Raw genomic sequence first — 19318 nt, forward strand, 5'->3', positions numbered from 1 at the left:
CAACTAACCAAGAAATGTTCCCGTCAAAAAAATATTTGCTGACTAAACAAATGGTGAGAAAATGTGAGGAGTTGTTTGTTTGTAGAAGCAGCAAGGTTCCTTTTATACTTGAATGCTTGGATGAATGAGATTTGAAGTGGTCTGTTTGCTTTAAGATCTTTCCCAGCTAATTGTTTTCATAATTTGTTGAAAGTTTCAGGTTTACCATTTCATTTAACAAAGCATGCTACTCCTGGATGGATGTTTGAAGCTAATTTACAAAACTAATAAAAGAGTTGTTTGTTTTCCATAGGATTCTTTTTTTTTTTAAATCAGCAAACCTTAATGGTCTCTCCCCTAATCTGTGTTCTGTAAATGGATTAGAGTGTTTAATCTGTGTAGTATGCATTTCATCTAAGACTTAAACCTCAAAAACAGGGTTAAAGAATTAAAACCTCCATAATATAATAGAATGTGGAGTAAAAATTGTTTAAAAATACTTTTTACCATTAGGAAAAGCGGTTGGGATTTCTCATACTAAGAGGTTAATGGAAAAAAAAATATCTACGGCTTATTTTTTTTACACTCATTTTTCTATGCACATAAATGAAATGTTCAGCCCTTCTCTGGATTGTTTTATTAGAACAGGGTCAACTGACCCAAGAGGCCACATCCATTTTCATCCATTTAATGCAGGGACACAGTTTAGTTTAATTTGCTGATTTTGAAAATATCCACCTGCTGGGGTTTTTTCAGGATGAAATGTTGCTATGTTACAAGGACAAGTTTTATTGTGATGTTTGTGCTAAAATTTTATCATGATATTCACTTTAGCCAGTTTGAGAAAAGAAAAAGAAGTTTTATAATCACAATCTGAAACAGACTTACTCAATTGTTTTCCACTTCAGAAATATGGTGAAAATAGACTATAAAATTAAACTTAATAACAAGTAGCTCCCTTTGCTGACTAGACAAATATAAAATTAGAAAGAAATATTGCTAGATAATAATAAGCCTGCTAGCATTTATATTCTAATCAAATATTTCATGATCTAATAAAACTTTTTTAAAGTGGCTCCAAAATGAGTGAACACGAACTGCATATTCGTAAACATATTTTTTCCCATTTTTCAGTTGCTTAAATTGGCTTTGCATAAATCAAGGCTTCATTGGGAAAACTATCTTGGTTCTAGAGCAATAAAGCTTTAATTTTTTTGGAATTTTCCTAGACTGAGAAATATATTTTATTTCTTTAAAACATGATTTCTCACCATGTTTTTTTCTTTTTCTCTCTTTACAATCATAGACTCAAAATGCCTTTTTGTTTCTAAAGGAAACATGTTTCAGATTCAGCTGGAGGTGGCACCTGAAAAATGCAAATTCAAAAGTGAAACACAAAGTACTTTTACTACTAGACATTGGCAAAATCAAGAGAAATCTCATCAGTTAGAATAAGGCATAACTTCATTACGTTAGTCTGTTGTTTTGTTCTCAGTTGTTATTTTTGTGCCCCCCCAAAAAAAAGAAAGAAATTATTGTGTATAGTTCAACTTACTTTCTCCCTCTTGCTATAGTAAACACACTATAGACTGTAGGACACACTAGAGTTTCACTAAGCTAGAATTTTCATTCAGCTGCTATAATTGCTTCAGTCTTCTCTGAGTTGTATTACCCCCCCTTTAATTGTGAATAATATTCTAAGACCATGAATCTCATAGAGAAGAAACTCCAATATAGTTTCAAAGATTGCACAGAACTAGAATTGTGATGTATTTGTTGAGTGAATGAAGGTCTATAAATATGGTTTCAATGGCTATATCTATCTCACCATGCCAACAAGTCATCAAGACAAAACTACTCATAAGTTCGAGAGTTACATTGCGTTCACACTGGAGCTTTACCCACTGGGGTACAGATGAAACACTTGCTTGCTGAATAAATTTATATTTTAAAATGTAAGATTTAATAAAAGTTCAAACACTACTAAATCTATTTCTTCTTCATTTGAAAATGGGACCATATGTTTTATATTTGTCCATTGCTTTTATATAAAGTGGTTTACTATGTAAATTGATTTGGCATTATTCTTTTTAAAGAAAGTATTATTAAACCCATGTGTGTCTCTTATAGTTTCTGTGCATTAAAAAAGTGGGCAGTCTATGACAACTGATTTTAGTGATTGAAAGTTATAGAATAATAAAAAAATAATAATTTGTTGAAGCAGCAGTTTGAAAGCCATTCTCAGTATGAATAAGAATCTATTTGTCAGTCATTGTTTCCTGCCCTCTGCCAAAAAAAGAAAAGAGCTTAACAGTAGTTAGAGAGCTACTCAGTTGAAATCTCTAAGGATGTTCCAACCTATTTGTTATATTTTCATCTACCCTGTCCACGGATGAAAAGTGATGTGATCTTAACTTATTACTGGCTGAAACGCAGTGTCAGGGCCTTTTCTGTAGTCCTTGTAATGGTTCTGACTAACCATGCTTAAAATCCAATTGCTATTTAAATCAGACAGCAAGGCCTTCTTTTATTGACATGGCATTTGCTAGCCTGTGACTTGAATAGTTATATTCATCAGGTTCTTAACTTTGGGGTAACACAAGGCTGTTTAACTCTAATAAGATCTTTGAAATAATAACTCTAGTAAATGATGATGACAATAATACCTTATGTAAAGTACCTCTCAAATTGCTTAGAGTTAAACTCGGTGTGCAAAGTAATTATTTTCTTAGAGTTCTATCTATAATTATGTTCAGTTTTTATCAAGCTAGGACATCCTGTTCATACTTGAATAATGAGACTAGAAATCACCCTACTGTCCATACTTAAATGTAACATTACACATCATGCATTCTGATAATTTTCTTTTCTTTCTTTTTTTTTTAATTTCTTTTTTATGTTCTCACCACACCATTGTAATGTCTACAGCTCGCCCTGTTGGTAAGTAGCCATCCTTCTATCCATTTCGCATGGCTTTGTACAATGCTTCATAGCTCATGCATAGTAGGATATGACTGAATGAAATACATTTGTTCACCCCTGTTAAAATATTACTTGAGGGACTGTCTGCTGTAAAAGTTGCTCCTAACTTTTTCATCACTTTACTAGACCGTTTTGTAGTGGCTTTTTGTTACTTAGCAATTAATAGGTAACAATTTTCTTGTAAAAGAATATATGAATGATGAATATCGTAAACTTCTAACTTTTCTTGAGAAAAATACAATACTTCATTTTTCTTGTGTATAAAATATTCAATTATTAGTTATGTTTGATATTCATTAATATAAAAGATTATGAACTAAATTAAGAAGTTCTATTATTTTATGCACTTTTATTTTAAGCTGCTTAGAGTCTCCACTCTGTAAGGGTATTTTGTACTGCTGCATACTTATTATCTGCATGCCTACTTAAAATTTAGTAGAATGCTTCAAGTTACTGTAAGTTGATGCTTACACTAAGAGGAAAAGGGAGGGATGAGCTGTGTTCTTTGGCATGAAAAGTTGTTTGAATATATCTTTTTCTTCATTTGGCTTTGCAAAACTGAAGTTAACAGCTTGCACTTGCAGTAATTTAAGTGGTAGTTATTTGTAAACAAAAATAAGGTATTTTCAAATGTATTGATAAACTTTCTGCATCTCTTTTAAAGTTTTGCTTAACCTACTGAGAAATGTGTTTGAATAAAAGAAATCTTGGTAATTGTGTTATAAGTAAATAAATAGATATATGCATAAACGGATGGGTGGGTGAATGAATAAATTAATTTAGTACACTGCTTCTTTAATATACCAAGAGATACTTTAATAAGTTATTCAATTTGACACAGCTTTATAAATGGTCCACCTCACTTCAAAAGCTTTCTTATTATACTGGCTTGACATTGTTGACATTTGATGTATAGCCATCCAGACTCATAACATTTTTCCCCCTTTGGTTGAAACATTCACAAACATTATTGTTATGTAATGTACTCTTATATGGATAACAAATACAATAAATAAAACTTTGCCTTCCCAATCTGAATTTCTGCTCTGCCATTTCTGAGCAGTACTTCCTTTGTCAGTTATTCAACATCCTTAATCCACAATCACTTCCTCTATAAAATGGAGAGAAAAGCGCTGGCGTATCAAAACTGCTATAGGAATGAATTGAGTTCAAAATTGATCATATATGTGAAAAAGTTTTGTATGCCAACATTTGTTAACACATTCCTAGTTTCTGAGACATACATTATTTCACATTTCAATATTTTTGAAGTATGCTTATGGCTTATGATTAATTTGAACATAAACTGCAGGCATTTTTTCTTAAAACACAATTATTAAATTGATCATGCTTTTTACAATTGATGCTGTTAGAAAATTAAAGAATATACTATAGTTTTAATTTTTTTGCATTTGTAAGAATTCATATTAATAATAACTTTACATATCTATGGTATGACATCTAAAATTAAGAAGTAAATGGGAAAGAATAAGATAATAACTTCATAAATTAACAGGAAAAGTCACATTTAAATGATAGATCTTTATATATAGAAGCCTTATGCCAGTAAACCATGACCACTTGATTTCTATTATTTCACAAGCTCCCGGAATATAGAACAGTATGTTAATAATTTCCAATATATTAAAACTCATGAATAAAAAAATACCTTGTTTAGAAAATGTGGTATACACAGAGTATTGAGATATATTTGTCGCCTACAAGGCATTTCAAAAGTTATTTCTGATTTTTATTCTTTTTTTAAATGATTTCTTAAATTCCCATTGGACTGGAACTAAAGAATAGCTTCTTGACACATTGTACTTTATTCTGGGAAAGTCTGTCATTTCATAAATCTTTCTTAAATGGCTTATGACAGTGCTCAGAAATATGAAGGACTATACTTTAAACCTGGCAACTACTATTAATTTGGGAAACTGAATGTATGATATGCTCTTATTGGATCACCAAGGAAGAGACTGATAATGTAGAAATTAGCCTGCTTTTTCTTTGCATCAACTTTTTACATCAATTTTAATTCAGGAAGTATAGATAAGCCAACTTTTATTGTAAGGTGAGAAGCTACAAATTAAGTAAAATCATGAATTAAATATTCAAATAATAGAAAACTACATTAATATTTGTTACTAGACTAAAAGTTTTTTAACTTTGAAGCTCTTAGCAATAACATAATCAGTATTCTACAAAGTAGAAACCACAGAAGGGGGAGAAAATCTATCTTTTGATTCTAGTATAAATTATGTGAAGAACTACGTACCAACTATGTAAAATTTAGAGAAAGCTCAAGGGGTAGTTCCTAAAGATTTTAAAACAAAATTAGAAATATATGCATATTCTGGAAAACTTACAGATTCAGAAACCAATCACTACATTACATACCAGATGAAACATGATTGTCTGTGTGGAAAGCCAATTTAGAAATCATTTTAAACCTCCAAACTGGATGACTCTTATAAGCTGCATTTGAGTCAAAGAATTGGAAACTCTATGCAATTTACAGTTGGAATAAACACCTTCTTGCCTGTACTTTTGAGAGTGTAAGAAAACTCTTGATTTTGAGGATCATCAATGTGGGAAGTCCTACTGAGAGCAAACAATCACATACTTGCCAATGGAACAAAGTAGTCGCCAGATTTCCCTTCCTCATCTGCAAGGTCATCAACACCTCAGAAAGAGTCCTGGAATCTAACTTCCCTAGTTGCCCTTTACCACAAAATCCAGACAAATGCCACTTTGGTCATTAAAAATCCACCAACCCTTCTTGTGGTTTTGACTTTTTACTGTTCCAAAGGCATTCTTTATATGAGAGCAAAAGTACATCCTAGGACAGAGTTAAGTCTGAATGCTGAAATATTCATTTGTTTGTTTGGAAAACTCTTTTGATGAGGGAACTGACAGAAGAAAAAGTCTAAATAGAGATAAATATCTTGCTTCCTATACCCATCTGTCTTATTTTCTATTGGAAGTCTTTCCCAAGCTTAAAAATAAAAAAGAACATCTATTTTGGAGATGGGCAACACATTTTTTCCTAGCAGCAACTCAAAACATAATGAGTAATTTGGAAAAGGACTGTCAAACCTACCAGCTGCCTTGCTTGTGAAGCTGAGGCCTGCTCCATTTTGAGTCATGTATACCATATGCTAGATGGTGATTGCCTCCAGTATGGAAACTAAAAAACTGAGTATATCAGGTGAAACTCATTTAAAATATCAAAAACAAATTGACAATACACGACTTTATGGAAACTTCCAATTATTTCCTAATTTAGTAAATCAAAAGTATGTTTCTTTTTATAGAATATAATTGGCCACAAGAGTGTATAAGTATTGAGAAATATATACGTTTTTGACAAAATTCCCATCTTTTATTATTATTATTATTTTAAAGAAGCAGCCACTATTCTAAACAGAAATCTATAGGGACATATTTTTTTAATCTTTTAACTGTTTAAACACAAAAATTAACATATCTTCATTTTAGAAAGTTCTCTTTTGAGTTGAAGTGGAGTTTGTTTTATAACATGCTCTGAAGCATTTTATTGAGGCCACCAAAATATCCAATAAAAAGTGAGTGACTAAAAAAAATAAAAATAAAAATAAATAAAAAATAAAAAAAGTTAGTGACTGAAAAAATTCATTCAGGAAAAAATAGAAATCAGATAATGCTTTAAAAATAATGCAGCTGGTATTTTCAATACCCCTACCCTCCACCCCACCTTGAAATTTGGAAAATTTAATGTGCTGAATATAATTCAACTTAATATTTGAAATATTACAGTTTTTTAAAAATCAGAAACTAGATGGATATTATATACGAATCCTTTCATGTCGAGATCCACTTTTGTGCAAAAGGCATCCTGAGTGTATCTTGGAAGGAAACCTATACTTTTATTCTCTTCAGCCTTTCTTCTTTGGGCAAGGTGTTACCCCATGACCTGAGGTGATCATCTCTCTCCTAGGAGCCCTTGATGTTTCCTACACCTGGCGCTAATTAGCTACTTTATGCAGTATCCCATTTAATTTTTATTAAGCATCACGTTTTTCATTGTTCCATATGTTTTGATTAAATTGTAGGTTAAAAAATGTATTGTATTTTGTCTTGTATATTCTAACAGAGTTCCCATAATGTGAAACATTTAAAACATCTTTAGCTCATACTAATTTTTCAAGTGAGAAACAAGTAGTGGTTACTTCTCATGCTTGGCTGGTTTTAGTCACTGACAATTCTTTTGGAAGCACCTTGTGTGTTTGACAATGTCTGTTCAATGCCTCTAATTTGAAGGGTAGGTATAAAATTATTGAGTCATACTTTCTTTTCTCAGACTTTGGTGAAAATGTTTTATTGTTTTTGTATTGAATGGTACTGTAGGGAAGTACAAGGCTTACAGAATATTTTTATCCTCAGCTGGGATACCATTTTATGAATACAAATATGAATACCAATGTATTCCCTTCTTCCATAATTTTGCTGGGTTATACCTTGGGCCTGATCACCCTGTGTCTAATGTTCCTAGGACAGCACAACCCCTAGAATCTGCAGATTCATCCTTTAATTTACTCTATTTCAAAATGGTTTCTTCTGTTTTATCTCTGAATACTTTTTCTGTCTCACTTCTTTTTCTCAAATACATCAGTTATATTGGCTTTCCTTTGTCTCAGTTCCATATTTGTTAACTTCCCTATAATAATTTTGAAGTCATCATTCTTTCACATTGTATTATTTCTTAATGCCTATTTATCACCTTCCTAACTTTTTCAATTGCAGTTTTTTTTCTTATTTCTAAAATATATTTCTTTAATTTACTTTAACTTTTTGTTCATTTCCTTGATAAGCTTGAACAAAGTATTCTTCTTCACTTGTGTTTTAACACCTTTACCCCTTTTTGAGATTTTTTTGTTTGTTTCTTTTTTAAGGAGAGGCCCTGTTGTACATAATTCTATTTAGACTATGGACAACTATTTATTCAAAAGTATTTCTGTGTTCCCTTGGGTTATTTTTGGATGATATAAATGCTTTATCCCCCTTTGATTAATTGATTATGTTCTTTTCTGTCATTAATTAATAAGTAACTAGTTAATGTACAGTTTGCTTTATTTTATTTTACATAGATCCTGTTTTGGTCCCTATTTGATTATTAATCATCTAGTTAACTGCTGAAAACTAGGATTTACATGTTTGGAGAAGAGAAAGTGAAAAGTATCAGGGTCATTCAGTAACCTCTACTTGAACTCTTATCTGGAATATTTTTTCAAAAAACATGTTATTTTCTCCTTGGTAAGCTAGTGATTCTAGTAATACACAGCAAAACACTTTATGTTACAAACTCTCTGTATTCCATAGGAAACACTCTTCATCTTCCTTCATACTCCCTGCTTTGTAATGAAGACTAGTTTTCTACTGCTGCATAACAAGTTACCACAAATTGAATGACTTAAACAGCACCCGTTTTTTAGGCCACAGTTCTGTAGATCAGAAGTCCAACCAGACTCAACTTGGTCCTCTTTTTAGCATCTCACAGGCTAAATCAAGATGTTGATCAGGCTGAGTGCTTCTCTGGAGACTCTCCAGAAGAATCTACTTCAGAATTCATGCAGGTTGTTGGCAGTATTGAGTTCTTTGAGGTTGTAGGATTGAAGTCCTCATTTCCTTGTTGACTGCCAGCCAGAAGTTGCTCACAGTTCATTTGCTAACCTTTGCGCATGGCTGCCACAGCCTTCAAAGTCAGCAGTGATCCCTTGAATCCTTCAGGTGCTTTGCTTTGTATCTCTCTCACTTCCCAGTCTGCTATCAGCTAGAGAAAATTCCCTGATTGAAAGGTTTTATGTGATTGGGTTAGACTCCTAAACTAATCTTAAGGTCCCTAAGACCTATCTTAAGGTCAACTGATTAGTTACCTTAATTACATCTACAGAATCCCTTTTGTCACATAACATAACATACTCATGGGAGTAACTCCATGAAGGGAAGGTCATAGGGGCCCCCTTAAATTTTCACCATCCATAGTAGGCTTGGCTTTTTCTTTCCTTCAATACCTTCTCTCCAGACTCCTTAATTTTAGTTGGTTATCTGCAAAGTCATGTCTCATATTTCCCAAATCTCCTTCTTGACTCTAGATCTCCTTTCTTTCTATCAAAGGATCATGGATTGGGCTCTCACAGTATTGACAGAAAATTTTTGTGAAATTGGCATTGATAGAGGATTGTGGATGGGGCTAGCTGTTGCTCACCTTGCATCCTCATTTTCCTCCAGATTTGACCTTGTTTGGCAGGAGTGCTTCACAATTAGTGGTTTGAGGCAATGGTAGTTTTTCCATATTATTCATTTATTTTGTTATGCTTGATAGAGGAAGGTGGAGCAATAAGCCTTTACTCCATTACTCATTAATTTTGGGATCTATCCAAATGAAAATAAAATAAACACTAAATCTGTTAACTTAGTAGTTAAAAGTACTATAAATATCAAATATCACAATAATGTAAATATTCTGGCTAGAAACAGTATTATGAGATTAGTATTAAGAGATTTCACTGGCTATTGCCAGAAAGAAATAGCATCAATATTTTAATCACACCTTCTTAGAAAGTAAAAATCTTCACTTTTATAAGTTATAATAATTTGTTGACAGAAAGATATCATCATATCTATTTACATATGTATATACTGTAAAATATATATCATGATGTGCATTACACCTAAATATTATATGCAAGACATTTGAATTACTGCACTACTTATTTAAACATACTAAATGTCACTCAAGGGAATAGTACATAATTATGTTCATTAAAATATATAAACTACTAAATTAAATTAAATTTTGAGTTAAAATACGTCTGAAAGCTTTTTTAAATCTCTTATGGCAAACATGGCTTCCCAGATTCATTGAGGCTATTATTTTCATCTCCCCTACAAAACTATTAGCTCTTTGTCAGTAAATACATTGTTGTATTTATCTTTCTGCTGCCTCTAGGTCTAGCATAACATTTACATGTGGGAGGGGCACGCCAAATGTTGGTGCAGTTAATTGATACACACATATGCATACATAGGTAATACTTGCCTAGAAAATGTTTATGCAAGCAGTTTTAAACAGTGCTATAAAAAGATTAAGCAACATTAATGGTAACAGGCCAATCATATAGTCCCCATTCTGCTAGTAGGAGATAAAATACAACAAAAAAGAAGGCACTAATGAGTTAGGATGGTGCCTTACTAAGCGTGTAATTAATGTTATTAAGAAACATTGCAGTTGCATATTAAAATTCCGTTAACTAAGCAGCCCTTCAGCTTCAGTACATTTGTTCCTTGCTTGCAAGTTTCCCCCCCTTTTTTTTTTCTGATTGGCATCTTCATGCAGTCTTTTTCTAAAAAAATGAGATAATGGGATGTGATCAACCTTTGTGGTTTAGCTAGAGTGCTGACATGACAGTTCTGGCAAGTTGACAGGTTAAGTGAGTGAAAATGGATGTCTTGTCTCACCATTTACATGAAGAGCCATTTTTAAGCTATAGTTTTCCCTCCTCACCTCCACACTTACAACCTCTTCTACCCACAATACTGAGAACTCTAGCTTTCTCAGTTAGTATCTGGAGAGGATTTTTTTCACCACTACTTGAACTACTTTTCTTCTGCTGGTGAAAATGAGATCTTTTTCAAAAATAATGTAAATATTGCCTCATTTAATGATTCATTAGTTTTTAAATTAATAGTATTTTCCTTGAAAATTAACAATCCCTTAAAGAAAACAAAATTTTATTATTTTATTTTCTACTCAGTATTTTAGTTCGGAAAGCAAAGTAGAGAAGCAAAGCTAGATGGTGAAGGACAGTATAATATGGGAAAATGTGATTTACAATTCAGAATTCCTTGAAATTTAATTTTTTTCTTAATTTGTAACTTGTAGAATTCACAGGTTTATGAAATTTGCATGTTAGATTTCAGAATGATTTCCTATAGTTACATGATTTTCTGTACTTGCCTATAATTTAAGTGCAAATCTGAAATATAATAAAATCTAAAATGATCTGTAAACATATCCAACTTAGTTACTTTATGAGTTAGCTATTTCATTTATTACAATATAGAAATATTTAATACCATTAGAGGATTAAGTTGGACTTGTTAAAGCCAGTAAAGACCATTTACACAGAAAAATACATGTTTCCACCAATATAATCCTTCTGTTTAACAAACAGACTTACCTGCTTTTCTAAAGGTGTTAGTGAAGCCAGGTGATGGTAATGGTGCATTGGTGCAGTCTGGAAAACTTCTATCTCTAACATAATGCATGTATTTTTCCCTCTGTGAGGAACAACCTCACACCCTTCCTTTCTTACCTACTTAATCTCAAAAGAACAAATCTCTCTCTCGCTCTCTCTTTTTCTCTTTCAATGCTTTCCCCAACTGTTGGAGACAGACTGAGTCAAGTTACTCTCGTAATGGTGGGACATCCTGTATTACAGCAATTACCATGTTCATCATGTTGTTTCATGCTTGATTGTTTGCATGTGAGTTTCCTCTGGTAGGCGGTAAGTTCCAGAGAACAGAGATTTTAGTACCCTCAGACCCTGACACCATATAAAACCAGTAAATGTTTGCTTAAAATAGTTAAACACTATTATGAGTTAAAGTGCCAACAAACATCTGAATTCATTTCTAGTACAAATTTATAATAATAAATTATTATTTTTATATTTATTTAATAATTTATTAATAATAATAATAATAAATTTTATTCATTTATCTATTATTTTTTCCAGTAATATGTTGCCTTAAAAAAATTAAGGTCAAATATGGCTATGTGATGAATTGGGAGATTGGGATTGACATGTATACACTAATATGTATAAAATAGATAACTAATAAGAACCTGCTGTATAAAAAAGAAATAAAATAAAATTCAAAAATTAAAGAAAAATTGGCTATGTGGTGGAGCTGTTTATTATAACACTGTTTTTATGTGCATGCAGTGAGCTCTAAATGTGCAGGGTACCTTGAACCAAATGAGTTTATCCTTTTCAAAGGCATTCTATTTATTCTAGATAATTGTAGAATTATTTCATTTTTTATATTTACATTGTTCATTTTCAAGGAGAAGCATATTATCTGTGACTGTACATTAAAGAACATGGTTTTAATCACTATCACAAAACATACACATACTTTTTTGTGTGTATGTCACATTATCACCAAAACTCAATACCTTTGACCCTCTTTGGAATTGCTTTCCCAGTTATTATAAATGTCAATTTAGAAGGCCACTTACATTATTTTATAGTTATACTATATAACACATTTGACTAGCTTCATGGCCTACTTTAGTCATCAGATTTTGAACAACCATGAGTAACTTTTAGTTTTCAATATTATATGAACCTTCAAAAATTAGTCTTCCCACAATCAATAAATTCCACAACAGTGGTTAAAAAATATAAAGAGTATAGCTGCAAAATTGGAACACGTCTTTACTCGTGCAAGGATTGAATGCAGTTTTTACATGCGAGGGCTCTCATAGGTGGAGAGTAGAATATGAAATCTAAATAGATGAAGAATCTAAAGATTTTGATTCATTTCAGTCATTTTATTTTTTTGACCACTATACTTTCCATATTTATGAAAACAGCAGACTATTTAGTAGTTTTACTTTTTCATTTTGACATTAAGAAAGCATATATATATATATATATATATATATATATATATATATATATATAACATATATATTGAGAGATAGATTATTAGATTATTGTTGAAAAAAGGTATAGATATTGGTTTTTGTTATGGAATAAGAATTTTTATTATTAGTTAGAAGTAAGGTAATGGCTGAGAAAGAAATCACAGCACTCATCCAGAAGAGTTATTGCCATGGACTCAGTAAGAAAATGATTAATTGGAAAGGTAGGTAATTTAGCAATTTGATCATTTATATTCCTGAAAAATAGTGAAAAATGAACAAAATGTGAATAAATGGGGTTTATAAAAATGATCATTTTAAATCCTATATCCCTAAGTTATATTTTTCATTATAAATTCATTATTTCTTCTGGTATGGATTATGTGTTAATAAGTTTCAAATCAAATATTTTTATGACATTATGCATTTTTAGTATTATTAACAGAAATTCTTTTGAAATCAAGTGAAGTGTTAAATAGTAAAAATTAAATAGAATTAAATAAGTTGAAGAAACAATCATTTATCAATTAGAAGCCAGCCTGTTCTGATTACTGAGTAAATGTTCATCTCTTACTCCTGCTCTACATTTCATGCTAATGAAATGAATTTTTGCTATTTCTTGTTGCTGAGGCTAAGCCTATTAACTAATTTCTTTTGCAGGAATTTTTAGAATTGGTAAACATTTTTTATGCTGTTTTTGTCACTCTGGGGTGGTGGCTACTCATTTATAGTCTTTAAGTTATAGATTTTCATTTGGTATATTGGGCATTCTTTACAGAGGGGCATATAAGAAACAGGAAAATTTTTCAAACATATTTTCTTTGACTTCTCCCCACCCAAATTACTATAATAGTGAGTTACTGTCACTGGTAAGAATGCATCATAGTCTCTAGTATGATGAGATGGAAAAAAGCGAGAGTATTTGCTTTAAATCAAGAATTTTATTTAGTGTTCACTATTTGGAGATTTTCCAGGCCAAATAAAGATACCATTTCATTGCAAAATAATAGACAGCACACCATACCACTAAGAGTTTACAATGGAACAGAAGAATCAAGGCACACAGGCAGGGGAAACAAATAGAGAAACAAGACAATACAAGCAAGGGCAAGTACCTTAAGTGGGAAGAACACATGAAAAGTACAAGATTAGAGTGTGTTCAGGTTAATCATTGTCGACAAGGTGGATCAAAGGATAATAGATATCAAGATGGATTAACCACTAGAACAAGCAAATACGCATGCAAGTGATTGAAAGTAGACTGCTCTGCTGAAATGTTGGAGCTAGTTGGGGACAGGTGAGCATCAGGATGGTAAAACCCTGGGCCAGCTGATGGAAGACAACATGCTACACAGAGAAGAACGATTTGCAAGCATTGCAATGGCAAGCAATAGAAAAAGCAATGTAGGTTTTTGAATAAAGAATCACTTGAAATAAGTATACTTAAGAAAGGTTGTACTTACATGTGGCACAGAAAGAGCAAGATTATAGGTTTTATGTACTTTAACAATAAAAGCAATTATTTAGGAAAAACATGTTATGATTTTAACAACATTATACCATATTGGAAATTATAGCATATAATTCTTACCCTTCAGTTTGGTAATAGAAATGACAGATTCTCAGTTAGTCATGTGGTTTGAAGTGAACCATATGTGTTTAAGAGGTCCAACTATATCAGATAGATCAGAAGTCAAGGCCTTCTTCCTATCTATTGATTTAATCTTTAAAAGCCTTCATGAGATTCAATTTTCTGGTCTTTACATCATAATGATAGAAGTTAAGACATAGGGCTCTTTGAATATTAAATGAGATAATGCCTGTGGATGGTTTAACACACCTCCAGGTACTTAATAAGCACTCAATTAATTTTAATTATTGTTGTTGTATTAAGCAGTTTTCAACTTGCAAATCTTTAAAACAAGCAAATGATGGAAGAATGTGTGTTTCAGATATGCTTATAGAATATAATTTAACAAGCAAAAAATATTAAATAGCAAAAAAATTTTATACTTGAGTTTAGGATACAAAGTTCATAATCTTTATTGTTACAGAAGAAGAAGCTTATTCACTCAGGTGCAAAACTGTACCCAAAGGAAGAGCTGCTGAGGGTGCCTATTACCACCCTATCACATATTAATGTATGCAACTTCTTCATGACTGTCTCCATGTTCATGTCTGCCATAGAAAGTCATATTTTCCTGTAAAAACAACTCTGAACATCATGTGATCACCTTTGGGGTTCCCCATCCCACATCTCCAAGCCCACCTCATGCAAGGCCTATGCTTCCTACTCGTGTTCAGCCATCTGATTTCCATATCACCCACTCACTCACAGCAGCGGGCATTAGTGTAACAGAGCTGTAGCGTGACTTTGATTGAAGCCAGCTTGGGCTGAATGCAGTATCAAAGCATAACCTAGCAGAAATCAAATTTAATTTACTGTGGATTGTATTTAAATTTTCAAGAACACAGTTTTGGGTGAACAGTACCAGACCTCTAATCTTTTTTTTTTCTTTTCTATGTCTTCTTCTAAGACTTTTTATTTTATTAGGTCTTATATTTAGTTTCTTGATAAAATTTCCTTAATTTTTTTAAACATCTTTATTGGAGTATAATTGCTTTACAATATTGTGTTAGTTGCTGCTGTATAACAAAGTGAATCAGCTATATATATACATATATACCTATATCCCTTCCCTCTCGCATCTCTCTCCCACCCTCCTTATCCCACCCCTCTAGGTGGTCGCAAAGCACTGAGCTGATCTCCCTGTGCCATGCAGCTGCTTCCCACCAGCTATCCATTTTATATTTGGTAGTGTATATATGTCAGTGTTATTCTCACTTTGTCTCAGGTTACTCTTCCCCCTCCCTGTGTCCTCAAGTACATTCTCTACGTCTGTGTCTTTATTCCTGTCCTGCCCCTAGGTTCATCAGAACCATTTTTTTTTTTTAGATTCCATATATATCTGTTAGCATACGGTATTTGTTTTACTCTTTCTGACTTACTTCACTCTTCATGACAGACTCTAGGTCCATCCACCTCCCTACAAATAACTCAATTTTGTTTTTTTATGGCTGAGTAATATTCCATTGCATATATGTCCCACATCATCTTTATCCATTCATCTGTCGATGGACACTTAGGTTGCTTCCATGTCCTGGCTATTGTAAATAGTGCTGCAATGAACACTGTGGTACATGACTCTTTTTGAATTATTGTTTTCTCAGGGTATATGCCCAATAGTGGGATTGCTGGGTCGTATGGTAGTTCTATTTTTCATTTTTTAAGGAACCTCCATACTGTTCTCCATAGTAGCTGTATCAATTTACATTCCCACCAACAGTGCAAGAAGATTCCTTTTTCTCCACACCCTCTTCAGCATTTATTGTCTGTAGATTTTTTGATGCTGGCCATTCTGACTGGTGTGAGGTGATACCTCATTGTAACTTTGATTTGCATTTCTCTAATGATTAGTGATGTTGAGCATCCTTTCATGTGTTTGTTGGCAATCTGTATATCTTCTGTGGAGAAATGTCTATCTAGGTCTTCTGCCCATTTTTGGGTTGGGTTGTTTTTTTTGTTTTTTTTTTTGTTTTTTTTTTTTGATATGTAGCTGCATGAGCTGCTTGTATATTTTGGAGATTAATCCTTTGTCAGTTGCTTCATTTGCAAATATTTTCTCCCATTCAGAGGGTTGTCTTTTCATCTTGTTTATGGTTTCCTTTGCTGTGCAAAAGCATTTAAGTTTCATTAGGTCCCATTTGTTTATTTTTGCTTTTATTTCCAATTCTCTAGGAGGTGGGTCAAAAAGGATCTTGCTGTGATTTATGTCATAGAGTGTTCTGCCTATGTTTTCCTCTAAGAGTTTGATAGTGTCTGGCCTTACATTTAGGTCTTTAATCCATTTTGAGTTTTTTTGTGTGTATAGTGTTAGGAAGTGTTCTAATTTCATTATTTTACATGTATCTGTCCAGTTTTCCCAGCACCGCTTATTGAAGAGGTTGTCTTTTCTCCGTTGTACTCTTGCCTCCTTTATCAAAGATAAGGTGACCATGTGTGCATGGGTTTATCTCTGTGCTTTCTATCCTTTTCCATTGATCTATATTTCTGTTTTTGTGCCAGTACCATACTGATTACTGTAACTTTGTAGTTTAGTCTGAAGTCAGGGAGCCTGATTCCTCCAGCTCCGTTTTTCTTTCTCAAGATTGCTTTGGCTATTTGGGGTCTTTTGTGTTTCCATACAAATTGTGCAATTTTTTTTGTTCTAGTTCTGTGAAAAGTGCCATTGGTAGTTTGATAGGGATTGCACTGAATCCTCTAGTATAGTCATTTTCACAATGTTGATTCTTCCAATCCAAGAACATGGTATATCTCTCCATCTGTTTGTATCATCTTTAATTTCTTTCATCAGTGTCTTATAGTTTTCTGCATACAGGTCTTTTGCCTCCTTAGGTAGGTTTATTCCTAGGTATTTTATTCTTTTTGTTGCAATGGTAAGTGCGAGTGTTTCCTTAATTTCTCTTTCAGGCTTTTCGTCATTAGTGTATAGGAATGCAAGAGACTTCTGTGCATTAATTTTGTATCCTGCTACTCTATCAAATTCATTGTTTAGCTCTAGTAGTTTTCTGGTAGCATCTTTAGGATTCTCTCTGTATAGTATCGTCATCTTCAAACAGTGACAGTTTCACTTCTTCTTTTCCCATTTGGATTCTTTTTATTTCTTTTTCTTCTCTGATTGCTGTGGCTAAAACTTCCAAAACTATGTTGAATAATAGTGGTAAGAGTGGGCAACCTTGTCTTGTTCCTGATCTTAGAGGAAATGGTTTCAGTTTTTCACCATTGAGACAGACCTCTAATCTTAATTAACCTTTTTATATCTGGGTCTACTACTCTGGAAATCACACAATGTACTTTTCTTAAGGAGCTATTGTTTTTAACTAGTACATGTGTAACTGAACATTGAATTGTGCCACTCTTTTTTCTTCATTTCATTTCTTGTTGTAGCTGAAGCAATAAAGTATCATCACTTAATAGGTTAAGCAAGTCGGTCGTTACATCATAGTTACAAGAGATTTGTCTAATGCTTCAGGTTTTAGAGAAGACAAAAAAATATGTATTTTATAGTCTTCCTTCTTCAAAATATATGAGAATTGCCATTTCTATAACTAGCAGATTCTTCTGGAGTTTATAACTCAAACTCTTTAATTCACATTGGGTTTAAATATGTGTTTTGGATTGTCATCCTGAGGACCTAGTTGTGTTTTTTCATATTTAATGAGAGCCATCATAGAAAATCCATTTTGTGTGTAGCACACTTTGTGCTATCGTGCTGTGTTGATAAAATGCCACCTCTCTGCTTACTCCCTCCCATTTTTGCCATCGGCCAAGTACTGTCTTTTCAAACCATTTTCATTGCCACCTGGCAGAAATACTGAAACTGTGAAGTGTTATCAGAAGAATTATTGATGCAGTTTTTCATTTTAAAACCTCAAAAATAAATTCCTTCAGCTGATATCCCTTCACAGAAGATTACAGTATAGGTCTTGGGCAGAGAAGGAGAGTCTACAGAAGTAAAAGTGATTGATGCAGTTGGTTTTGGTGGCTCAACTTCAGATGACAATAAGAAAAGATGTACATTTTCAGAGACTTGAATACTTTTAAAATCTTTTGCTTTGTTAAATGCTTTAGTATCTTTATTTTTTAATTTTAAAAATGAAAAGATGATTCTAGTTTCAGCAAGATCAGTGTGATTTAATTTCGGGTGACAAGAAGCAATTTGGTACATTAGAAATACAGTGTATTTATAATAACTTGGAATAAAAGTACATTATATATAAACATCACATGAAAGGATATTTCATAGCACGAATAACACAAATGCTGATAGCATTTCATTACTAGTCTTTAAAAAATCATTACTGTGTAAAAACTCAAGAAACTTTGATTTCCTGGTCTTTTAGATTATATCATCAGTGGTAAATATTGCACTGTGATATTGCAGAATTTCTTTGTCCTTTAAGAATTCTTATGAAATATTATATTTAGGTGCTACTATGAATATAGCAATTCTCAACTGGATTTGCTGTCCCAACTTGCTAAGCTTTTTCAGCCTCATATCTGCCTTTTCTCTTTTAGGAAGAGCATTCTTTCTAGAACACAACCTTATTATATCTTTCTTGCATAAGCATCTGTGAAAAGATCTCCATACTTTCTAGGGCAAAATTTAAGCTCCTTTAGCATAAATTATCTCACCCTACCTATGTCACTTCTGCATCCCTGATTTTATTTTAAAAATCATTTATATCCTCCCAACACATCTGCTTCCACAAGTCTCTGCCTGTGTCTGCCTCTCTCTGTCCCAGGTGACCTGAGTCCTCTCCGTTTCGTGAACTCTTAATTGTGCTTCAAAGCACAATTCAAACATAGCCATCTCCTGGCATCTTTCCTCTTTTTTCCTCAGCAGTTATTTGATCTAGTTTGTGCACTTCCACACTTTTCCCCCTGATGCCCCCTGCATATTTCTATTATTATACAAATCATATTCTGCTGTATTTGTTTTATTTATTTATTTAATAGCAAGTCTCTGCCATAGGCTATGAATAATTTTTTATTCTGTTTTCTATCTCCTGTACCAAGCAGAATGTATCATAGTTTGTAGC

The 19318-nt window shown here is 32.6% G+C and overlaps 1 protein-coding gene across 4 annotated transcripts in view; it reads left to right on the plus strand.

Moving 5' to 3' along the window:
* The window catches only part of ROBO2 (roundabout guidance receptor 2), a gene marked incomplete at its 3' end in the record, with an annotated part of 586970 nt that overhangs the window by 463560 nt on the left and 104092 nt on the right, over positions 1-19318 (plus strand). For all 4 annotated transcript variants that reach the window (XM_081235996.1, XM_081235997.1, XM_081235998.1 and 1 more), the window contains exon 7: positions 2908-2919. In XM_081235996.1, coding sequence (XP_081092122.1) covers positions 2908-2919 — 12 coding nt within the window. The remainder of the gene's footprint in view (positions 1-2907; positions 2920-19318) is intronic.

The sequence above is a fragment of the Mesoplodon bidens genome (assembly GCF_964165515.1).
Source record: "Mesoplodon bidens genome assembly, chromosome: 5".
NCBI classification, from domain to species: Eukaryota; Metazoa; Chordata; class Mammalia; order Artiodactyla; family Ziphiidae; genus Mesoplodon; species Mesoplodon bidens.